Source organism: Phyllobates terribilis, unplaced genomic scaffold (assembly GCF_046119375.1).
Source record: "Phyllobates terribilis strain yellow unplaced genomic scaffold, ASM4611937v1 Scaffold_3__8_contigs__length_932513732, whole genome shotgun sequence".
In the NCBI taxonomy this organism is placed as follows: Eukaryota; Metazoa; Chordata; class Amphibia; order Anura; family Dendrobatidae; genus Phyllobates; species Phyllobates terribilis.
The window spans coordinates 548,746,206-548,772,386 of NW_027362763.1; the positions used below are offsets into that span (position 1 = coordinate 548,746,206).

The 26,181-nt window shown below is 43.5% G+C and overlaps 1 protein-coding gene across 1 annotated transcript in view; it reads right to left on the reverse strand.

Annotated features, from left to right (window-relative positions):
* The window catches only part of TAGAP (T cell activation RhoGTPase activating protein), a 365,673-nt gene that overhangs the window by 138,268 nt on the left and 201,224 nt on the right, over positions 1-26,181 (reverse strand). The window contains exon 3 of the mRNA XM_073671362.1: positions 9,366-9,536. Coding sequence (XP_073527463.1) covers positions 9,366-9,536 — 171 coding nt within the window. The remainder of the gene's footprint in view (positions 1-9,365; positions 9,537-26,181) is intronic.

The following is a 26,181-nucleotide window of genomic DNA, read 5'->3' on the forward strand; positions in this document are numbered from 1 at the left end:
TTGTAAGATGTCTTTGGACGATGATTTTTGCTGAAAAATGCAACATTTTCAGGAAAATCCTGCTAGCACAGCTAAATTTTATATGGGTTTCATCAGAATCACTTTAAATGATAATGGTTGTGTGTTGACCACTATTTTTCCCATCAAAATGATTTATGTTTGTTTCTTAAAGGATTTGTACAGATTATGGGTGACATTAAAGGTGGAAAAGTTCTAAAATGATTATTCTTGCTGTGATTTTTTTACGTGATAAAAACCTAGCATTTTAACAGGGGTGACCATTATTCTTATGACCAGAATATTGATCTTTCTAAAATAATGTGCATTTTTATGAAGAATGGACATTTAATCGAATCAAATGGACTATGAATGAGGGGTAGGAAGAAAAAAAGTTATATTAGTCACTTATTAAAACAGAATTTTGTAGCTTGTCTGACTATCTGGACATAATACTACTTTACTGGCTGTATGCAGCACAATATACTATAGCAGAGCATAACAGCATTATCATGACATACAGTATATATGACAATGTCAACACTTTGGCAACTGGGTCAGTCAATCTACTGTATGTCCTTAAATATTACTATCCATCCATTTCCTAGGCATATACATTTAGAGGGAAAATCACCCCAATATCAAAACTGACTAAATTTAAGAATATCTTTTATCCTAAAATACATAACAACAACTTATTGATGGTCATAGAAGTGGTCACAGATCTAAATATACAGTAAATAAGTAGAGAACTTAGTAGTTTGACAGAAGACAGCTAGACAATAACATATGGTAACTTTGGTGTAGCGAACAAGATGTTAACGTAAGTGACCTAACACAGCCTGGTCGTTCTGTTTTACTCTGCTAGTTTCGATTTCCAGTTAGTATTGGTTTCCCTTAACAGCTATTACAAAATCTGTCAGTTACAATAAGGAACTTGGAAGTCATTAACTTTTCATCATAAAGGTTATTCATCTTTCTTTTGCACAACAGTTTCTCATGAAAAAAAATAAAAATAATTGCTAGACTAACACAACCTGACCTCCCTCGCTGGAAAGAAGAACCACGTTTACATTATGTCCACACTAGACTGCATAATGGGGATGACCAGTGGCGTAACTTGTACCTTGGGACAAATCTGGCAAATGCCAGATGTGCTGGTATGGCTGTGGTCTGCAATAAACTGCAACACTATTAACAATATCAAATGTTAGGGCTGAATTTTAGTTCCAGTTCATCCCTGGCTCTTTAGCAAAATTTCCAACAGGGCCTCCAATTCTTATAGCTCTTTAATAGTTGCGACTGCAACCCCTGGAACCAGGACCGGGACAAAGGTAATTTGGTGCCCTAGGCAGATGAAGGTAGTGACTCCCCCCTTCTTTACCCTCACCCTGATGTAAATGAATGGGTTAGAGACTAAGGTAACAGGACCCCTAATGAACTCTCCCCTCCCTTTCATGATAGGTCAAGTAACAAGCTATTTCCACTAGAATTGTTACCCTTTTTTAGCTAAAAAATACCAGCAAAATAAAAAATTGGTGTAGTTTAGGGGTGAGGCTTAACAAGGAGTGCAATTTCAAAGTTAGATATAGAATCATTCATTGTTTTTGGACCATTTAGACAATGCAAGAGACAGATTGTGATATTCATCCCTGACTTCCTATATTATATATGCCAGACCCAAGGATAGCTTAACTTTAATGGGGGCCATTTGGTTTCAATTAAGCTATCCAGCATTTGGTAGATATCCTAATGGAAACTAAATTGACCCCATTATAGATAAAGGGATACGTATGTTGTTTTTTGCGTCCATCATGTGACAAATACAGCTGCACAAACTGATGGTGGTTCTGGTGGCGTATTCATGTACTTGTGGTGGTTCTGGGGATGTATTCATGTACTGATGGCGGTTCTAGAGACATATTTATGTACTTATGGTTGTTCTGGTGTTGTATTCCTGTACTTTTGATGACTCTGGTGATGTAGTGATGATGATTCATATTTATCTATTTATGTAATGATTCTGGTGATGTATTCATATGAATCCAAAATCATCATCATTACATAAATAGAACACCAGAACCAACATCAGTACATGACTACATTACCAGTACCACCACCAGTACATGACTACATTACCAGAACCACCATCAGTACATGAATACGCCACCCGAAACAACATCAGTACATGAATATATCACCAGAATCACCATCAGTACATGAATGTGCCACCAGAACCACCATCAGTGCATTAATGCATCATCAGAACCACCTTTAATACATGAATGCATAACCAGAACCACCATCAGAACATGACTATGTCACTAGAACCACCATTAATACATGACTACGTCACCAGAACCACCATCGGTGCATGAATTTATTGCCAGAACCACCATTGATAGGTGAATATATCACCAGAACTCCAAAAATTAGTATTAAATTAGCCATTATTTCAAAGTCCCACACCTATAATAGTCGCATAGCAGTTGCTCCCACCAACTGACTATAATCCCTACAAAACAGAAAACTGCACAGCAGGTGGTTTTTCTTCATACTTTATCCAATAATATTTCATCCAGTATATATACAAATATAAATAACTTTGCAGTATATTCACAACTGTGAACAAATCATCCAAAATGTGGTGCAGGCTTGAACAAGCTTTCAACTTGCAGACAGATATTGGGTGTGTACTGAAGTCTGGATGATTTGTTCACAGTAGTGAATATGCTGAAAAGTTATTTCTATTATTTGTATATATACTGGATTAAATATTTTTGGATAAATTCTTAAGAAAAACAACCTGTTGTGCCGTTTTCTGTTTTGGATAGATACATCACCAGGACTACCATAGGTACTAGAATACAAGTACCAAGCTAAGTACAGGGATCAATTTTAATGTTAAGGCAGCCCTATATTCAATTGTATCACATGAACCTACAACTCCCATTATGTCCTTAACAATGGTAAGGAAATGCAGGGAGTTGTTGTTATCAGTCATTATCAGACTGCGGACCACACAGGAACCAATATACTGCTGAGACGTAGTCAGTATCACAAATAAACATTTACATCCAGGTGCCTTATACGTGACATTTTCTCTGATTGGAGTCATCTCTTTCGTATCGTCTCCATCTTGTCCAGATGCTATGAAAACTACATTTCACATCCACTGCTCCTCTCTGCAGACTTCCTTTTTCTCCTCTTCTGCAGCACCTTAAAAATAAGAATGTTATTAAAATGCCCTCTGCATAAAAATATCTGTTCATACTATGCCTTAAATACGTCTCCTATAGTATTTGACCTCCACACTTTCTGCTCTTATGAATTATAGCCACCACACTATTCACATTAATGAGCTATAACTGCCACACCATGAACCATAGCCTATACCATGGCTCTCCCCTTTCCACTTACTCTCTATATTACCACACTGACCCCCCGCATGCTATCCTCTCTCCATATTGGGCCCCCATTTCACGTTGCTCCTCTCCATATCTATTCTGTGCTCCTCTTCATACTATGCCTTCCTACTGCCCACAATGCTGCCCTCCCTATTTAGTATGGACACCAACACTGCCCTGCATATTTAAAGTGATGCCCCCCACAGAACCCCATACAGTATTATGGGCCCCAGAGTTCCTCATACAGTATAATGATCCCCCAGTTCCCAATACAGTATAATGGCCTCCACAGCCTCTTATATACAGTATAATGTCCACAACAGTAGCCCGCACATTATGTTATCCACCACAGCCCCTATCCAGTATGGTCACCACAGCCCCCAGTATAATGTCCCTTACAGCTCCTATTTAGTGGCCAAATAATATATTTAAAAAAAAAAAAGCTTATGCTCACCTAATCCAGGCTCCCCATCCAGCATAGCCTCTGTCTCCTCTTCTTTCTGGTACAGCAGTGGACACTAAACGGCACGATGACATCACTGCATCGCGCTGTCCGACAACCCCTGTGTGCGCCCATCTCCAACAGGATGCAGAAGAGGGGATGGGAAGAAAAACGCCGGACACGAACATGAAACCAGAGAACATACTAATGAAAGATATGAAGTGCGACAAAGAAGGTCCAAGACAAGATACTTGGAAGGGAGGTAAGAAAATTTCTAATACAATCCACAGGGAGAAGATTGGAACAAAACAAAATCGTGTAAACTGCGTGCTAGCAAATGCCAGAAGCCTGACTAACAAGATGGATGAACTGGAAGCAGAAATATCTACAGGTAACTATGACATAGTGGGAATAACCGAGACATGGTTAGATGAAAGCTATGACTGGGCAGTTAACTTACAGGGTTACAGTCTGTTTAGAATGGATCGAAGAAATCGGAAAGGGGGTGGAGTCTGTCTATATGTAAAGACGTGTCTAAAGCCTACAATACGGGAGGATGTATGGGAGGGAAATGAGGAGGTCGAGTCCTTATGGGTGGAGATACATGGGGCAAAAAACAATAATAAAATTATCATAGGAGTCTGTTATAAACCACCAAATATAGCAGAAGCCACGGAAAGTCTATTAATGAGACAAATAGACGAAGTAGCAAAAAATAACGAAGTGATTATTATGGGGGACTTCAACTACCCCGATATAAACTGGGAAACCGAAAGCTGTAGATCTCAGAAAGGAAACAGGTTTCTGTCAATTATCAAAGACAATTATTTGTCACAACTTGTGCAGGAACCAACTAGAGGGACGGCCCTTTTATACTTAGTATTAACTAACAGGCAAGACAGAATAACTGAGGTGCAGGTCGGGGGGCACCTGGGAAATAGTGACCACAACATTATACAATTCCACATGTGCTTCAGTAGGGTGCCCAGCAAGGGAGTCACAAAAACACTGAACTTCAGGAGGGCAAAGTTTGATCAGCTAAGAGATGCCCTTCACCTTATAGATTGGGATAGTATCTTCAGTAATAGGAGCACGGATAGAAAATGGGAAATTTTCAAAACAGTCCTACATAGTCACTGTAGAAGGTACATTCCTTATGGGAATAAAAGGGCTAGGAATAGGAGGAAGCCAATGTGGCTAAATAAGGAAGTCTAGAGGGCAATGAAAAACAAAAAAAGGGCTTTCGGTAAACTTAAACAAGAAGGCAGCGAGGAAGCGCTAATATCTTATAGGGAAAAAAACAAAATCTGTAAGAAACAAATAAGAATAGCAAAAGAGGAGACAGAGAGACTAATTGCCAAGGAAACTAAAACGAATCCCAAACTGTTCTTTAACTATATAAACAGTAAAAGGATTAAAAATGATGGAGTTGGCCCATTGAAAAATAACCTGGGTAAAATCATAGAGGGCGATGAGGGTAAAGCAAACCTACTCAATAGCTTCTTCTCCACTGTTTTCACAAAAGAAAACAATTTATCGGAGGAAATGCAGAGTGATAAAGTAAACCCTCCGCTAAATATCACCCACCTAACCCAGGAGGAAGTTCAGAAACGCCTAAATAATATCAAAATAGACAAGTCACCAGGCCCAGATGGCATACACCCCCGGGTACTAAAAGAATTAAGTAATGTGATAGACAGGCCGCTGTATCTTATATTCAAGCACTCTTTATGGACAGGGACTGTCCCACTAGACTGGCGCCAAGCAAATGTGGTACCAATATTCAAAAAGGGGTCTAAAAGTGACCCTGGGAACTATAGACCAGTAAGCTTAACGTCTGTTGTGGGTAAATTGTTTGAAGGATTTCTTAGAGATGCTATTGTAGAATATCTTAATGATAATAACTGTCTAACTCCATATCAACATGGATTCATGAGGGATCGCTCCTGCCAAACAAACCTGATGGCCTTCTACGAGGAGGTGAGCTCACAGCAGGACCGGGGAGAGTCAGTGGATGTTGTATACCTGGACTTCTCCAAAGCGTTTGATACTGTGCCACACAAAAGGTTGGTATATAAAATGAGAATGCTTGGTCTGGGGGATAATGAGTGCAAGTGGGTAAATAGCTGGCTGAGTGATAGAAAGCAGAGGGTGGTTATCAATGGAGTAAGCTCAGGGGGTGTCAGGGTTACTAGCGGGGTGCCTCAAGGCTCTGTCTTGGGCCCTATATTATTTAATATATTTATTAATGATCTAGTGGAAGGGTTGCATAGTAAAATAGCAATATTTGCAGATGATACTAAACTTTGTAAAATAGTTAATACAGATGAGGATAGGGCACAGCTACAGGAGGATTTAGATAAATTGGGGAGTGGCAAATGGGGTTCAATGCCGATAAATGTAAGGTCATGTACATGGGAAAGAAAAACAGCAGTCACCCATACATATTAAATGGGAAACCGTTGGGGAAATCTGACATGGAGAAGGACCTGGGCGTCTTGGTTAACAGCAAATTAAATTGGAGTGCCCAGTGTCAGGCAGCAGCTGTGAAGGCAAATAGAGTCATGGCATGCATCAGAAGAGGAATAGGGGCATATGATGAGAACATTGTTCTTCCTCTGTATAAAGTGCTGGTAAGGCCGCACTTAGAATATTGTGCTCAGGAAAGACATATTGGAGCTAGAGAGGGTACAAAGGAGGGCGACTAAGGTAATAAAGGGAATGGAGGGACTAGAATACCCAGAGAGGTTGTCAAAATTAGGCCTATTTACATTGGAAAAGAGAAGGCTTAGGGGAGACCTCATAAACATGTATAAATACATCAGGGGGCAGTACAGAGATCTCTCCCATGACCTGTTTATACCAAGGATGGTGACAAAGACGAGGGGGCACACTATGCATCTGGAGGAAAGGAGGTTCCTGCACCAGCATAGAAGGGGATTCTTTACGGTCAGAGCCGTGAGACTCTGGAACTCTCTGGGAGAGGAAGTGGTGATGTCCAACTCACTTAATGAGTTCAAGAGAGGCCTGGACGCCTTTTTTGAGAACAATAAAATTACATCTTATGCTTAGTGATAGTTAATTAATCCAGGGATTTAATCTGACTGCCAGATTGGAGTCGGGAAGTGAATTTTTCCTCAATGATGTAAATTGGCCTATACCGCATGGGTTTTTTTTGCCTTCCCCTGGATCAACGCTGCGGAATAGCTGCAGTGCACAAGAAATAGGCTGAACTGGATGGACGCTTCTCTTTTTTCAGCCTTATAAACTATGTAACTATATGTAACAGTCCAGAAGCGGCTTGCATTCTGATTGAGTTCCTGGCAGAGCAGGAAGCTCCTCTGCTCCTGTCCCAGGCGGTGCCCACAGCAATTGTATTCGTATCTTATAGACATGAATATAATTGAGTGCAGGGACAGAGCAATGGCTGTGATGCAGGCAGAGAGAGGGGTGAGTGGTGTCAGTGACTGACACTGCTAACTGTGCCTGCGCCCTAGCTGTCAGTGTGCTGAATGCCAGTGACCAAAGGCAGGTGCCGTGCAACCGCAGGCATTCAGCAATGTCAATTTTTTCTTTTCAAAGTGCACCCCCCTTGGTGAGGCAAGTGGTAGTGCCTTAAGCAGGTGCCTACCCAGCCTGCCTCTCTTCCCTGCCCTTGAAACACTATAGCTAGAACCCTGGGGATAGGAAATATGGGGCTCACTGAACACGGTTCGGCAATCTTACCCAGGCAAGAAGAGATTTAGTAGCAGCAAGCATTCATGTGAAGTCACAGATTATGCAGTCTTAAAGGGATCCTGTCAGCTCTTTCATGCTGCTTAAACTGCAAGCAACATGAACAAGAGCCTCTAGTTGCACAATGGCAGCCAAGTATATTTCTCTCTGATACGCTATAACAATGCAGAGCAGCCCACAGAGAATGCTCTGAGACATACCCCCTTGATAAAGATCATAAAAATGTAAATATTTGCCCTAAATAAAATCCCATATATCAGGAACCTTATAGTGTGTTTAAAAAAATGGACTACTCAAGAGAGAAGTGGGAATCAAGTAAGAGCAAAAACTGCCCACTTTTGACCTGGTGACAGGTCTCGCTCCATACAAGTGTATGGAGCGAGGCCGCACCTACTAGACGGGTACTGCCCAGGAGTATGCATATCACATACCTGACCGCCATTCCCGGGGCAGAGAATAGTGAAGGGAGTGAAGTGTTGGGAGAATTCAAAAGTCTGCAGTCATACAGAGTGACCAGACAAGCCTTTTAAGAGCATAAGTTAGTACTATCCTCAATAGACTGTTGGACATATTAAAGTGTTTGTCCACTACACGAACAACCCCTTCTCAATCCATATGATTGCCTCCAGTAAAATAACAACGCTTATACTGTACCATGTGTCAGGCAGCCCCGTGATAGCGAGTGCTGACACCGCCGGAAGGGCATCGGCACCAGAGGTGTGGATAAGTGTTGTTATTTCACTGGGGAGAAACATGCTGATTGAGATGGGGTTTTCCGGGTAGTGGACAACCCCTTTAAGGTTAGTGATAGTATTAATTATAGTGATATGAAACTAGCTGTCAGTCTAGTATGTATACTGTATAAAAAGCAAAATGGTAAAAAGTTATTGAAAATACAGTATGTTACAGAGAATCTAGATGTAAATTTACTGAATACATAACTAAAATGTATCAATAGATATGTGGGCATTAGAGAAAAATCCATTGAAATGATGTCTGACTATACATGCTATAAATGTGATATATTTCATATTATTTTTTTTGAATGGATGAAGGTGAGACTAGTGCCTGATATACATATGGCAGGATGTGCTTTGATCTTTCTATGGCCAAGGCTCCTGATCTGGGGTCAGCTATTGTTATGGACCATACATGGCATTTAGCTTGAGAATCTCGTTATAGACAATGTGGGAGATTTATCAAAACTGTCTTAAAGAAAAACTTTGTTGCTCGTAGTAAATAATCAAAGTGCAGCGCTCACTTTACCAGAGCTGTTTAAAATGGGAAAGCGGAGTTCTGAAAGTATACATTATGGGTAGTATGAAGGAATGTTGCATTTTAACTCCTATACCGCTATGAAAAGTTACTAAGATATTAAGCTAGTGTAACATATAGAGGCCAAGTCATCATTGATTTTGCGCTGTTTTTCGTCTAGTTTTGTGACTGCTTTTTGTTTCTACGCCAGATAATTTTTGTAGAAGTTTTGCATTATTTTACAAAACATGCAACTATTTGCGCTAGAATGTTGCAAAAAAGGTTCAAGATAAAAATAAAAAACATTTTTGTGTACAAAAGTCATGAACCACATGTGGCATTTTGAAGAATTTGACGCACAGGAACAGTAATGAATACCACAAGACAAAAAAAAAATTGACAAAAACGACCCCTGCAAATGATGAATCGGGGCCAGAGTATTCTAGGTTTTCTAAAGTTTTGATAAGGCTTGAGATTAGAAATTTAACCATGAATAGAACAATAAATGCAATTAAGGATTTAAATCTTACTTCAGTTTGGCAATTATGATCATATCACTGAAGAGGAAAAGGTATCTTTCTTTAGTCTTGAAATCTTGTGTCACCTGTACACATTCATGCAAAATCAGCTCACAGTCTTCAGACGATAGTCCCAGAACAAAGGGGCACTGCTCAATTGATATGGAACAGCCACTGTTCTCCCTAGAATGATAGAAACCATAACAAATTAAATAGAAATGTAATATTTTCTACAAGTCTTTATTTAAATGTTGCTGAGAAGTGAACACCGCTGCTTTACAGGAACTATATATGTTAATGATTTTTTTGTACTGTAGTACCATGTTTTATTTTCAGAACTCTGTGAGGCCCCTGTATGGATGATGCTAATGATTTGCTGTATGTCAGGTGTTTATGCTATTACAGGATCCTATAATGGGGAAGGACCTAAGATTACATGACCGCAGGTCCTTTGCTGCTAGTGGTGGGAGGAGCTCCTTCTTCAGGAGAAAATTTGTGTTCAGTAAAGACAGATTTAACCATCAGTGAGAAAGGAGATGACAGTTGGTGCTTTTAAAATTCTATGGACTGTGGAGGATGAAGGAGGAGCTTGAGGCAGACACAGACATTCCCTTGCAAGTTTTCCTGAAATGGCAGTTATAGTTCTCCATAGAACTTTATGAGCACTAACTGCCATCTCCTATCTCAGTAATGGAAATGAATCCTTATTCACTGAAGACAGATTTTACCCTTGAATTGAAGATTTTGAAAATGAATGATCAGTCCGGGAGGAGAAAGAAACAGATTCTCTAATAGAATAAATTACAAAGTTTCTTATTTTCACGTGTACACATTCATTTTTGAAATATAAGAAGTAATAAGACATTTCCTTTTTAAAATGTGCATGACCAAATACGTTAATAATGGCAATGTATCTGTGATAATCAGATGCAATGCGAATGATACATGTGGGATCTGATATTTTTTCACACCCATAGACTTGAATAGGTGAGTTGAAGATTGGGATTCAATTGGTTATTATTACAGGTTTGGTTAAACCGGTTGTTAAAATCACAGCTGGTTCACCGAACCGTCAAGAAGCAGTGACCCAATCCGGTACCCAGGGCCTGACTGACCATCGGGGACACGCCTGGTGGTCTGGTCCGGCCATTAGGCCACATCAATTGTGACACTGTTAACAGTATCGGTGTCCTCAGTGCTCCATCACTTATTCCAGCAGGATACAAACTACTTACAGTCTGTGGACTACGGGAGGCCGGAGCCCAGCAGAGGACGTCGATTGGTGCTATCATGTAACTGCATCCCACCTCCCACATCCAGTTCAAGACAAGATAAAGAGGAGATGGTGGCTGGGGAGGAGAGGGATCTTGAATTTCGTAAGTAGAAGTTTTTTCTTTTGTTTTTTGTGGGCTGTGGTAACCGTCAAACTGTGGAGGGGTGGACATCATACTGAAGGGTCGGCTGTGGGGGGAGTATCATCATGCTGCGGGGGGGGAAACCATCATACTGTATGGGATGTCTACATCATACTGTATGTGGGTATGTAGGGGGACCGTCATACTGTGTTGGGGGTTGTGGAGACAATCACACTGTGTGGGGGGACCGTCATACTTTGTGGGTGCTGTTGCGACCATCATACTGTGTGAAAGCCGTAGTGGTGGAACTATCATACTGTGGGCAGGGGGCTGTGGAGACCATCATTCTGTGTGGGGGAACATCATACTGGTGGGGGTTGTGTAGACCATTTCACTGTGTGTGTGGTTTGTGGGGCCATCATACATGAGGAGGCACCTAAAAGGGCCAGCAAGTGGTGGGTCAGAAGGCAAGAAAAAGTTCAGTGAGGGCCAATATACTGTGGGACAAGAGTTCTGACCTTAAATAATAAATAAAAAACAAGACAACATGATGCATTGCTACAGATTTTATCTCTAATGTCATGTGTATGTGGTTGGTGGTTAAGGCCATGTGACTGATTGCAGCATTGGGTGATTTTCACCTTCAACAGCATTCTGATTCTAGGAAAGTGAAAACACAAGAACCCATTCTTCCTCTCTTAAAAAAATCACCCTTTTGCTAAATACATTAGGGAACATTTCTCATTCTGTATGACCTCAAAATCTTGGCAGTTTGCGACAATTACTTGTCTTAAATATGTGAGTCAAATTTATCAATGTTTTAAGTCATCCTACTCCAGAACTTAAAAATGAGAAGAAAAAGTGAAGTATGGCATATTTATGAATACATAAAAGTCACTAAAAAGTTGCATATTCTATATTGTATTATATATTGGTCATTCCTGTCTATATAAAAGCGTGAGACAAATACATTCATCTTACAGCCTTTATTTTTAAAGTGACAAAAAGTTGCAATTTGCGCAAAATTCAACATTATATGCGATATTTGACACAAGTTATCCCACTCGTAATCAACATTGAGTAATGTACTATCATGCTTAAAAAGTTGATGTAATTTGCTCCCAATTTACCACTAAGTTGCAACATTTCATAAATATGGAGCTGCAAAATTGAAAGAATACACTAAATATTTGGTACAAATTATGCTATTTTTGAAAAAGTGACCCATTGTCTCATATTGTCCCCAATCTAATCATAATCTTAAATTATCAGACGGAACAATTTATTCCAGCTGCTGGAAGATTTAGGCCACATTCACAAGGGAAAACTGACAACTGCCCTACCCCCGCTAAACCTCCACCAAACATTTATAGCATTAGCAAACTTTCCCTAGATTCCATACATTTTCGGCCCATAAATGTGGAGCTCCTCCATGACTGTCAGAGTCTGACGTCATTGCTGCCTCCCTAGACATGTACAATGCGACGATGAAGCATGGGCATTTGTACTCCCAGCTTCATTACGAATTCCCAGATACGGAGAAAAGTGTGCATTTGTGATAGTTGCAAAGGGTGATGTTGCTCTTGCAAATCATGTCATTCATCCCTACAGAGGCAGTGGGTACTGGGTAGTGATGAGCGAGCAGTAAAATGCTCGGGTACGCGTTCTTCGAGTCGAGCAAATTGGAATGCTCGCGTGCTCGGTCCTAGTAATGAGCCCAATGAGGTGGGCCTCAGTAATGACATATTCCCATTAGAAAGGAGAGGGTCTCCCATACTGTTTACCTATGCAATGACTGCAAAGGGTATTAAAAATTTGGAGGCACTCCAATGCCACTTGCAAGAGACATAGAGGTCGGAAGGCCTCCTGAAAACAATGTTCCCATTATTAGGAATTGGGTCTCCATACTGTTTGCCTATGCAGTGAAGCAATGGCTGCCAAAATTTTTGAGCAACTCCATAGTCCCTTGCAAGAGACGTAAAGGTCGAAGGGCCTCCTGAAAACAATGTTCCCATTATTAGGAAGTGGGTCTCCCATACTGTTTGCCTGTGCAGTGCAGTAAAGGCTGCCAAAAATTTGGAGGAACTCCAATAGCCCTTGCAAGAGATGAAGAGATCGGAGGGTCTCCTGAAAACAATGTTCCCATTATTAGGAAGTGGGTCTCCCATACTGTTTGCCTATGCAGTGAAGCAACGGCTGGCAAAAATTTTGAGCAACTCCATAGCCCCTTGCAAGAGATGTAAAGGTCGAAGGGCCTCCTGAAAACAATGTTCTCATTATTAGGAAGTGGGTCTCCCATACTGTTTGCCTGTGCAGTGCAGTAAAGGCTGCCAAAAATTTGGAGGAACTCCAATGCCCCTTGCAAGACATATAAAGGTCAGAGGGCCTCCTGAAAACAATGTTCCCATTATTAGGAAGTGGGTCTCCCATACTGTTTGCCTGTGCATTGCAGTAAAGGCTGCCAAAAATTTGGAGGAACTCCAATGCCCCTTGCAAGAGATGTAGAGGTCAGAAGGCCTCCTGAAAACAATGTTCCCATTATTAGGAAGTGGGTCTCCCATACTGTTTGCCTATGAAGTGAAGCAACAGCTGCCAAAAATTTGGAGGAACTCCAATGCCCCTTGCAAGAGATGAAGAGATCGGAGGGCCTCCTGAAAACAATGTTCCCATTATTATGAAGTGGGTCTCCCATACTGTTTGCCTATGCAGTGAAGCAATGGCTGCCAAAAATTTGGAGGAACTCCAATGTCCCTTGCAAGATACGTAGATATGTTGATATGGTACATATGGTGGTGATATGGTAGTGGAGGATGAGGATGCGGAGAAGGAGGAGGACAAGAGCAAATAGACAAAATCAGGAAGCGTATACCCATGTCTGGCTGTGAAGACAGAGGTGCATGGGAATAGAGCTAGACCTCCCCAAAAAAGACACTGTATTTGAGTTTATGTTATGCTGCTATCATTTGTTGGTGTTGAGAAGTCTCGTCCAATCCAGCCCTTGTTCATTTTTATAAGAGTCAGCCTGTCAGCATTTTCAGTTGACAGGCGGATGCGTGTATCGGATATAATTCCACCAGTGGCACTAAAAACCCTCTCTGACAAAATGCTAGCGGTAGGGCAGGCCAGGACCTCCAAGGCATAGAGAGCCAGTTCATGCCATGTGTCCAGCTTGGATACCCAATAATTATAAGGCAGAGAGGATTCACAGAGGACGTTGGTATGGTTGGCAAGCTGCTCCCTCACCATCTTCCAAAACTTTTCCCTCCTTGGGAGAGTACCCCGCTCCTCAGGGCCAGTGTGATGGGAGGATCTGAGAAAACTGTCCCAGAACTTTGACAGTGTTCCCCTGCCTAATTGCATTTGTTTCACACTTGCAAATGAAATTTCCTTGAAATGGTTCTACGCCTTCATTGAAGTCCAGCTGTGTTTAATTAAACTGATAGGACTTGATTTGGAAAGGCACACACCTGTCTTTATAAGAACTCACAGCTCACAGTGCATGTCAGACCAAATGAGAATCATGAGCTCAAAGGAACTGCCCAAGGAGCTCAGAGACAGAATTGTGGCAAGGCACAGATCTGGCCAAGGTTACAAAAGAATTTCTGCATTACTCAAGGTTCCTAAGAGCACAGTGGCCTCCATAATCCTTAAATGGAAGAAGTTTGGGACCACGAGAAATCTTCCTAGACCTAGCCATCCAGCTAAGCTGAGCAATCGTGGGAGAAGAGCCTTGATGAGAGAGGTAAAGAAGAACCCCAAGATCACTGTGGCTGAGCTCCAGAGATGCAATAGGGAGACGGGAGAAAGTTCCACAAAGTTAACTATCACTGCAGCCCTCCACCAGTCAGGCTTTTATGGCGGAATGGCCCGATGGAAGCCTCTCTTCAGTGCAAGACATATAAAAGCCCGCATAGAGTTTGCTCAAAAACACATGAAAGACTCCCAGACTATGAGAAATAAGATTCTCTGGTCTGATGAGACGAAGATATAACTTTTTGGTGATAATTCTAAGCGGTATGTGTGGAGAAAACCAGGCACTGCTCATCACCTGCCCAATACAATCCCAACAGTGAAACATGGTGGTGGCAGCATCATGCTATGGGGGTGTTTTTCAGCTGCTGGGACAGGATGACTGGTTGCAATTGAAGGAAACATGAATGCTGCCAAGTATAGAGATATCCTGGATGAAAACCTCTTCCAGAGTGCTCTGGACCTCAGACTTGGCCGAAGGTTCACCTTCCAACAAGAGAATAACCCTAAGCACACAGCTAAAATAACAAAGGGGAGGCTTCAGAACAACTCTGTGACCATTCTTGACTGGCCCAGCCAGAGCCCTGACCTAAACCCAATTGAGCATCTCTGGAGAGACCTGAAAATGGCTGTCCACCAACGTTCACCATCCAACCTGACAGAACTGGAGAGGATCTACTAGGAAAAATGGCAGAGGATCCCCAAATCCAGGTGTGAAAAACTTGTTGCATCATTCCCAAGAAGACTCATGGCTGTACTAGCTCAAAAGGGTGCTTCTATTCAATACTGAGCAGAGGGTCTGAATACTTATGACCATGTCATATTTCAGTTTTTCTTTTTCAATAAATTTGCAAAAATTTCTACATTTCTTTTTTTTTCAGTCAAGATGGGGTGCAAAGTGTACTTTAATAAGAAAAAAAATGAACTTTTTAGAATTTACCAAAGAGCTGCAATGAAACAAAGAGTGAAAAATTTAAAGGGGTCTGAATAATTTCCGTACCCACTGTATATATGTTGTAGAATACCTATACTAACTATAAACAAGTGAATCTCTCCCTGACTCAGCAGCACCTCTCCCTACTCTGACTGATTCTGGGGTACACTGTGACGAGCATAGCCGTGCCAGGTCTTATATACCTGATGATGCTGTGCAGCCAGCCAATCACTGTAATGCCCACAACCAACATCGCTATGGCATTACAGTGCGTGGCAGGTAATTCCTGCACGTTCATTGGTTCTTTATAGAGCGCCAAACATGCATCGGGAAATACTCGCCGAGCTTGTCGAGCACAGTGATGCTCGGGCGAGTACCGAGCAGTGGTGAGTACGTTCGCTCATCACTATTCCTGGGTAATTAATACCCTTCGATTAGTCAACCCCAAATTTGTATAGAGTGAGCGTAGCTTCAAAGTTATTAGTTTTATATTAATTTTGTAATCATTAAGCCACATAAAATGGCTTGTTAGAATTTAGGGAATGGTTGTTATGTATTTTGGTGATTTAGGGGGGTTATGTCACCTGTCAGGTTCCCTTTACACTGTGTTCCAAATTATTATGCAAATAATATTTTCTCAGATTTTCCCAAATTACCTATATGAATTGCAGTCATTGTAATTTTCCAGTCAAATAACTATTAGAGTACAATTGAAAGGTTTTTGTACAAACTGCCTATGATAACAGTATATTTTTAAAAAAATAAAAACTCAAACTGCACTCAAAATGCATGTTCCAAATTATTATGCACAGCAGAGTTTTCAACCTTTTCATTTTAATAAAGAGCAAAAAAATGGTCATTTTTGAAATTATAAGCATTAGCAGGTTATTACAAACTGAAATCAAACAGTTTTCAACTCAAAACTTTATTCTAGGTGATGTTACATTTGCACATAGGACCGCTTGTTCGAAAGGAGCTTCTGAACTCTCTCGTCCATTGAATGTCAGGTTTTGGATGGTTTCTGCTTCAATTGTTTTGCATGAGGACAGAATACCCTCCCAGAGCTGTTGCTTAGATGTGAACTGCCTCCCGACATCATAGACACTCCTTTTGATGATGCTCCAGAGGTTCTCAATGGGGTTGAGGTCAGCGGAGCATGGGGGCCACACCATAAGTTTGTCCCCTTTTATGCCCATAGCAGCCAGAGATGCAGATGTGTTATGTGCAGCATGAGACGGGGCATTTCTTGTGCAGTGTTGGCGGCACAATTATTAAGTATGTGAACTAGCGATCTCCTGCAAGAAGAGCAGTCAGGTGTATGTGAGCAGTCAGGTGTATGTGAGCAGTCAGGTGTATGTGAGCAGTCAGTGCATTGCTTCTCATGTGGAGCTTTTTGACTGTCAAAGAGTAAAGGGCAGAGGTGAAGCAAGGTACATGTGACTCGCCCCCTGGGCCGTGGGGTACCCGGAACCGGACCTTCTGGTGTACAGTGCTGATCGGGGTAGTAGTGGCAACTCGGTCCCGTGGCTCAGGGTGGTCAGACCAAATGGTGGCAGTCTATTTATCAGTGTTTTGAATGTCCGACTACGCCACCCGTGGATTGCGGTCAGGGATAATCGCCGCTGCAAGGCAGACCGCTGAGGCTGGTGTTGGTTTGCAGCACAGGGGTAGGATAACTCCCCAAGGGAAGAGTGTAGCCTCAGGGCAGTGTAGGTGGATGCTGGGGGTGATGGTGCAGGCGCAGCAGAAATCACACAGAGTCCAATGGTGCAGTCCAGGGTTTTTATTCACAGTTGTTATCCAAGTCACTTCTGTCAGTAATGACTGCCCAAGCCGTGCTGCGTCCACCAGGTGAGGGGCTCGGTCAACCCCCAGGCAATTCAGGAGTATGGCACAGCACCCCCTTCTGTCCTTTCTCTGGCCTCTCGTGCCCCACCAGTGACCAAACTTCTGTCCAGCTACCGCAGACCGTGTCGGGTAAGCGCTGGCCTCCGCTTCCCGCTATCCTATATGGCGCCTTCCCAGCAGGTTTGGCGGGGGGTCGCACCAATAAATGATCACGACCTCCGGTTCTTGGCTGAGGGATAATTTACCTCCACCAACTTGGGAATCCGATACCCTTCCACAGCCTGACCCTTCACCCGATATAACGCGGGTTTGCAACGGTTGCTGTCCATTCTGCACTCTTAGGGTCCCTTCTGCCTTCTTGTTTCTGGAGCCTTTCTACTCCTCTGCCTCTTCTCCTTCCTTCCTTCTCCTTCTCCTCTTCTCCTCTCTGGCCCCGGCCTTCTCTCTAGGCCTGCCTCGTGGAGCTGAGCTCAGGCTGAGCCTCGGCTCCCTGTCAGCTCTCTACTCCTTCACTCTGCTCTGACTGACTGAACTGAACTGAACTTCACCACCTGACTAAGATGGCTCCCACCATTTATCTGCTTCTCTGTGTCTGAGCTCAGGTGACCTGCACCCAATGAGCTCCTTCCTGTGCTCCAGAAACCGTCCCCTTCTGCTCCTACATCACTGGGTTCTCTCCCCACTCCCCACTCCAGCCAGGGACATGGTCAGTTGTGCCTACATAAATGGGAGCACCGTCGAGCTGTCCCCCGGAAATGGGGTGAGTGTGTGCATGCAGCTAACTGAGCCCTGGTCCACACTCCATCCTTACCTGGGAGTGGAATATCACACCTCTGGGTGAGGTGCAATACCCCTGTAGCAACCGAGCCCTCGGGGCGCTACACATGCAATTCATAAGTCATTTTGATACATTTTTTTTGATGAAGCCAGAAGTGGATCCTAAAAGAATGATGTTAAAAGGAAAGGCCAATACTCTAAATATCCATTTGTCTCAAACTCCTGTATAACAAACAACAGCTGTAATTTAAAGAGGCTGTCCACTACAATACATTGATGGCTGTAGGATAGATAGGTCATCAATTTCTGATTAGCCGGAAGTACGCACTTGCCGAGCTGCTAAGTCTACTTGCATATCCGGAGGCAGATGTGTAGTACCCTGCGGCAGCCACTACATGTAGACGGAGCAGCTTGGCAAGTGAGTACTTCCAGCCGACAGCCACCGACACGATAACAGCTGATCGGTGGGATTGCATGGCAGTTGTCGGAAATGGCCAATCAGACGTTGATGACCTATCTTAAGGATAGGCCATCAGTGTGAAAGTAGTAGATAACCTCTTTAAGTCTAAGATATTTTGAAGTCCTTCTGTGCCTAAAATGAAAAAACAACAAACTTTACATAAAATGCTTATTCTTCAAAAATTCAGTTTGCTTAAATCCAGAAAGAGCCTTTAATTTATATGATACATTTTCAGTTCTACATAACTTTTATAATAAACAGTGTTTTTATAGCAATGCATTCTAGGAATGTGGCTAAAGTGATCTGATGATATCTTCAGTCCTGGCTAGGGGTAGCACGCGGGCTAGTCACACATGCAATAGATTTTAAGTGCAATAGTTTAAAGTGCTTTTTAATAAGCAGTTATACATGACATGAAGCTGATACTCTCCTCTCCTCTCTTCTTCACACAGGTATTTACTCATCCTTCCGTGTGTGTGCTATCTGATAAGTGTGAATAGACCCATATTTTCTAGCAAGATTTTTTATATGGTATTTACTCATCCTTCCGTGTGTGTGCTATATGATAAGTGTGAACAGATCCATATTTTCTAGCAAAATTTTTTATATGGTATTTACTCATCCTCCCGTGTGTGTGCTCTCTGATAAGTGTGAACAGACCCATATTTTCTAGCAAGATTTTTTACATGGTATTTACTCATCCTTCCTTGTGTGTGCTATCTGATAAGTGTGAACAAACCCATATTTTCTAGCAAGATTTTTTACATGGTATTTACTCATCCTTCCGTGTGTACGCTATCTGATAAGTGTGAACAGACCCATATTTTCTAGCAAGATTTTTTACATGGTATTGATTCATTACTCCTGTGTTTTGCTTTTTTTTCTTTCTGTTTTAAAGTGTTCAAAGCTATCTCCTTCACTGTTTTATGGTCTATCTGTTCTACACTGGTTTGTTTATCATGCATAGCAATGCCTGCTCTGGCCTTGTGCTACTTGAATAATTACTCAATGTGGCCAATTGGTGCTGGAGTCTCTAGCAGATATTTCATTTCATATATCTTCAGTCCTGGCTAGGGGTAGCACGCGTGCTAGTCACGCATGCAGTAGTTTAAAGTGCTTTTTAATAAACAGTTATACATTGCAGTTGGGCAGGAGACAGGTAAGGTGCACAAGATATTCCAACAAACATGCTTCTTGGTCAGTTGTGCTGCATTATGTATTGGTCAAATCACTCTGCTTCTTATATGTTTTAACTTCTGCTTTCTCACAACTCTTCCACCCTTTAACACATTCTGTGAACTCTCTCCATATCCACCCCACCCTTCTCCCCTCTCCCATGTATAACTCTGAGACTCTACTGACATTTCTCACCCACTCCAAACCCTTCACTACCTCCATACAGCACTCAAAATGTTCATACAAATCATTGCACCTGCTGTTTCTCTTTTTTCCTCCTTCTCCTAGTCGCTGGCAACATCTCCCCCAACCCTGGGCCTCCCTCCACCAGCATACACTACTCTCCTCTAGCTGCATATAGAATCCCTGCTAATCTTATTAACATTCAGTGCTTGCCCTCTCCTATCGCTTTTCATTGCGCTCTCTGGAACGCACGATCTGTGTGTAACAAACTAACTTACATTCACGATTTTTTCCTCTCTAATTCCCTTAACCTTCTGGCTATTACAGAAACCTGGATCCAGCAGTCAGACACCACTGCCGCTGCTGCTCTCTCTTTTGCTGGGCTGAAATCTTCGCATACCGCCAGACCTGAGAACAGACAGGGTGGAGATGTTGGTTTGCTCCTTTCATCACAATGTGCTTTCCAGGTCATCCCCCCAGTTCCCTCACTTATGTTTCCTTCCTTTGAAGTCCACACCGTCAGAATCTTCAAACCCTTCTCCCTGCGAGTGGCGGTTGTGTATCGCCCTCCAGGCTCCTCCCACCAGTTCCTGGATCACTTTGCCACCTGACTTCCTCACTTTCTATCCTGTGACATCCCCCCCTCATCATGGGAGACTTTAACATCCCCATCGATGATCCCCTCTCCCAATGTGCCTCTCATCTACTTTCTCTAACCTCCTCATTCGGCCTCTCACAGTTTACCAACTCTCCTACGCATGAAGACGGGAATATTCTGGACCTGGTGTTCTCCCGTTTCTGCTCACTGCATGATTTTACTAACTTCCCTCTCTCTCTCTCAGACCACAATCTTCTTTCCTTCTCTGTCAAGAACTGTCTCCTCATCCGGGACACCCCCACTTACCACACTTATAGGAATACACGTACCATTAATACCAAGCAGCTTATGGACAATCTACACACATCTTTAGCTCCCATCTCCTCCCTCTCCTGTCCAGACTTAGCATTGTCATACCACAATAATACATTGAAGAGTGCCCTAGACGAAGCGGCTCCTTCTATACGCAGAAAGATCTGACACAGACAACGGCAGCCCTGGCACACGATGCAAACACGCTTTCTTCAGCGTTGCTCAAGGTGTGCTGAGCATCAGTGGAGAAAATCACTTTTAGCAGAAGACTTCATCCACTATAAATTCATGCTCAAAACCTATAATTCTGCCCTTTATCTAGCCAAACAATCCTACTTCACCACCCTCATCACTTCATTGTCCAACTATCCAAAATGACTTTTTGAAACCTTAAACTCCCTCTTGAAACCTAAAGCACAGGCCCCCATCACCAACCTCAGCGGTGAAGATCTGGCCACTTTTTTCCTAGAAAATATCAACCACATCTCAGCCGAATCTACCCAGTGCCTGGATCCCCTTCCCAGCTTCACTTCAAGCTCACTTGCCTTCTTTGAACCTGTCACAGAAGAAGTTACCCAGCTCCTCGCTTCTTCTCTGCCTACAACCTGCAACAGTGACCCCATTCCCTCATATCTCCTGCAGTTCTTCTCACTGGTGGTCACCACTCACCTGACTAAAATATTTACCCTCTATTTCTTCAGGTATCTTTCCCTCCTCATTTAAACATGCCATCATAACCCCTTTACTTAAAAAGCCATCCCTGGACCAGAACTGCACTGCTATCTACAGACCTGTCTCTAATCTCCCATTCATCTCTAAACTCCTGGAACGCTTGGTCCACTCCCGTCTAATCCGCTGTCTCTCAGATAACTCTCTGGTCCACCCTCTACAATCTGGTTTCCGCTCTTTACACTCCCCTGAAACTGCCATCACTAAAGTCTCTAATGATCTAATAACAGCTAAATCCAAAGGTCATTGCTCCCTGACAATTCTCCTGGATCTCTCTGCTGCATTTGACACTGTGGATCACCAGCTTCTCCTCACTATGCTCTGTTCTTTAGGCCTCAAGGATCCCGTTCTCTCCTGGTTCTCCTCCTATCTCTCTGACCGCTCCTTCACTGTATCTTTTGCCGGCTCCTATTCCTCTCCTCGTCCCCTTAATATCGGGGTTCCACATAGCTCAGTCCTAGGCCCCCTCCTCTTCTCTCTATACACTGCCCCTATTGGACAAACAATCAGCAGATTTGGTTTCTAGTACCATCTCTATGCTGACGACACCCAATTATACACTTCCTCTCCTGAAATTACCCCTACCCTCATACAAATTACCAAGGATTGTCTGTCTTCTGTCTCTAACATCATGTCCTCCCTCTATCTTAAACTGAATCTCTCCAAAACTGAACTTCTTGTGTTTCTCCCCTCTACTAACTGTAGCATTGGCGTCTCTGCCCCCTGCTAGGCAGAGACGCCGTTCCCCTCACCTCTCTGCTCCGTGCTCGGTGTCCTCCTCCCGCGCTGATGGCAGCACGCGCTGCTTCCCAGTCACTGTGCTTAGGGCGCGCGCGCGCTCCCTCTCTCTTAAAAGGGCCGCGCACGCCGTCCTAAGGAGTCCCCGGCCAATTGCCGGAGGATCTCCCATATATAAGGCACCTCCTCCAAAATGGAGGTGCCCGAGCAAAGTTGTTTGCACTGTGTCTTCCTGTGCTTCAGCCCTCAGGTTCCGCTGCTAGCCTGACTTCTCATCCTGCCTGCCAGCCTGTTATCCGCCAGTTACCTGTCTGTTACCTGCCTTGTCTGTCAGACCGCTCACCTGGGAGCATCCACCAGTTACCTTCCTGTCACCTGCCTCGTCTGTCAGACCGCTCACCTGTGAGCGTCCACCAGTTACCTGCCTGTTACCTGCTGTCTCCGTCAGCCCGCTCACCTGGGAGTGCCCACCAGTTACCTGTCAGGTATCCGCCTCGTCTGTCTGCCCGCTCTCCTGGGAGCACCTGCTCGCTTTCTGCCAGCCTGCCTGGAGATCCTGCCATCACTTGCCGTGACCACCTGCCTGTCTACCCAGAGACTGTCCCCGTCACTTGCCGTGACCACCTGCCTGTCTACACAGAGACTGTCCCCGTCACTTGCCGTGACCACCTGCCTGTCTACCCAGAGACTGTCCCCGTCACTTGCCGTGACCACCTGCCTGTCTACCCAGAGACTGTCCCTGTCACTTGCCGTGACCACCTGCCTGTCTACCCAGAGACTGTCCCCGTCACTTGCCGTGACCACCTGCCTGTCTACCTAGAGACTGTCCCCGTCACTTGCCGTGACCACCTGCCTGCTTACCCAGAGACTGTCCCCGTCACTTGCTGTGGCTACCTGCTTGCCTTCCCTGGGAGTCACCCGCTTCCTTACAAGGACTTCCCCTTTGTATTGCAGCTCAGAGGTTCCACCTCCCGGCCACGTTACACTAACCTAACTCTACCTAACATTGAAATTACCTTGGAGGGTTCAACTATAACTCCCAAGCAGCACACCCGCTGCCTTGGGGTCATATTCGAAACTAAACTTTCCTCCCTACATCCAATCACTCACCCGCTCTTGCCACCAGCATCTTAAAAACATCTCCAGAATCCAACCTTTCTCACCTTTGAAATTGCTAAAACTCTTACTGTCGCTCTTATTCACTCTCGTCCGGGCTACAGCAACTCTCTTCTGATTTGTCTCCCTCTCACCAAACTTTCTCCTCTCCAATCCTTCTTGAATGCGTCAACCAGGGTCGTATTTCTGTCCGAACCGAACCTGAACACTACGGGGGTGGCTCAACACTACTGGCTACGGCTACTCATCAGCCTTATAAGCTTATACTGTAGGAGGCATTCAAGTTTTGGTCAGGAGACCTATGGCCAGTCTATGCATTGTGGTCCATATCAACTGTGATACAGGAATGTGTGAATTTGGCCTTCATTGAAGTACCAGAGTTGTATTTGCTTGCAAGTTGCTTGACTGTGTGTTAGGCCCTCTTCACACGTTCGTATAAAACCGGTAGTAGAAAAAACAGTACCTGAGTCATCAGTGTTTTGGATCAGTGTGCCAGTGTGCTTCTCCTATACTTTGCAGTGTTAAACACGAATGGCACATGGATACCATCTGTGTACTGTACATGTTTAACATGGACCCATAGACTTGTATTGGCCCTTTTCATCTGTGCTGCCGGTAAAAACGGACATGTCTCCACGTGGTTTACACAGACACACGGTCGTATAAAATAACAAGCGTGCACAGCAGCATAGGTTATAATGAGTACGTGTGGCATCCATTTAAAAAACGGATACCACATGTACTGCAAACAAGGACATGTGAAGGGTGCCATAGGATGATTCTTGACATTTTCGTCTGACCCAATTATGACTTGTTTGTGTCCGCAGGGAAGTTAATAGTATGTGACACAAGTTTTAAGACTTCTATGAGTGGGCAATAACATTTACAACAGATTTTTTCAGCACCAAAAAAAACCCAAAACCGTGAATTTGCTATAAGTTGTACATAGCAGAATAACAGTTTGACATTAAAAGTTTGGGTAATTTTCTTGCTATACTACAAACATTTTACTATTGTAGCATGTATAGTGAAGGGGAACTCCAAGTCATGAGATCAGTCTCAACTTTCTATTACTATTTATAAGCTTCCTGTCTGTGACGTTAACTGAAACACTAGTGACCTCTTAAGATTCACATCCTTGCTGATCTCTTCAGCTGTTCATACATTTCCAATTGCATATCATTAGGCAAAACGCAAAATACAAAATAAGAATAATGTACACTTAGTATCGTAGCTAGCGGATGTCCAGGGCTGTCTATGACTCCGATCCCACATGCACAGTAGAGACCAGACAGAGCAACTGCCACTCTCCACTGTATCGGCGTGCAAAGGGCCATTGATACAGTTGAACCCTGCAGTAGATCAGGGACCCATTGATCTCGTTGTCCTACCATTCTCCATTTTGTGAGCCTCAGAGTCCCAACGCAGGCAGCACAACGATGTCACTGTATTGTTCCACCTGCACTTGAACTCTGGTGGAAGGTGGACTAGCCAGGATACAGAGCAGTATTTTTTTGTGGTTGGGACTCGTCATTATTCATATTTGTGGGCGATTCACTATTAATTATTAAGGTCACACTCAAGGGGCACTACCTCTTTTTTGGGGCACTCAGGACAATACTAGTCTGGCACTTATGGATCATGAGTATGGTGCCAAAAGTATGAAAAGTGAAATCTGTCTGCATTGAAAACTCAAACGAGTTGGAACTGAAAGAATTCTTAATGGCAGTCTGTGGCTGATGGAAAAAATAGGAAAAGAGAAAATTTTCCACCAGGAAGAATATCAACTGTCATTATATAACTGTACTGTTATATAGTTTTCTGAACTGGTATCTACCACTATATGTTCATTGTATGATGGTATTATTGGTCTTGGTCTTTGTATATCAAATTTTATTTAATAAAAGCATTGTCATCTGCTGGGTGCCCACTATACCTACTAGAATTAGTGTGCACCTCCTTAGTTGTAAAAATGGTTGTCTAAGTTAGAGACCCATTCAAATGTGTTTGCCCCCCTTGAGCTGAAAATCCCATTCTAAATCCATAGGCATTACTATGTGTTAGGACTATGCCGATGCCCCTGCACAAGTTCCCTTCCTACTCTCAGCAGGGACGCCAGCGTGATCATTTACCCTCCCACTCTGCTTCAGTCCCCACAGCAACTGCTTCCCCCTAGGACCTATGCATGGCACGCATGTCTCCTGAGAGTGTGCTTAGGGTGCGCGAGCTCCCCGCTTCCTAGAGTGGCAGCTCGCACACTTCTGAAAATATCCCCAGCCAATGGCTGAGATACATGAGGTTTTTAAGGCACCCTCCCCTATAAGGAGGTGCCTTAGCAACGCTAGTCCTTTAGTGTCTTACAAGTCCTTCTGAGTTGTAAAGTCCTTGTATTCATGCTCCCTGTTCCTGATCCTGTAGTTCCCGTCTAAACCTGCTCCTGATCCCGTCCTGCCTATACCTAGTAATGATCCTGACGCACCTGGTCAGTACTTGTTACCACCTATCTCATCCGTCCAGTCTGAACCAGTTCCTGTGGGCCTACACCTGTCTGTCCTGTGTTCCTGTAACCCGCCTCATCTGTTCCTGAGTTCCAGTTCCCAACCTGTCTACCAGTCATGCAGTATCCATACTCCTGCTATCCAGTTTCTGTCCATCCTGACTCTCCGAGTCCATCCCTGCTTCCCTACACCCCTTAGGGGATCATCTGCTGCGGCTCTGGGGTCAGTCCTGCAGTGGTACCTGGCGTCCACCTGGGTCCAATTCTAACCACACCATCACAGGCTCTAGTGAAGAACCAGGTGGTCACTTAGTTATGCCCCTCCAGGTTCTCCCCAGATGTTGGCACAGTGGTT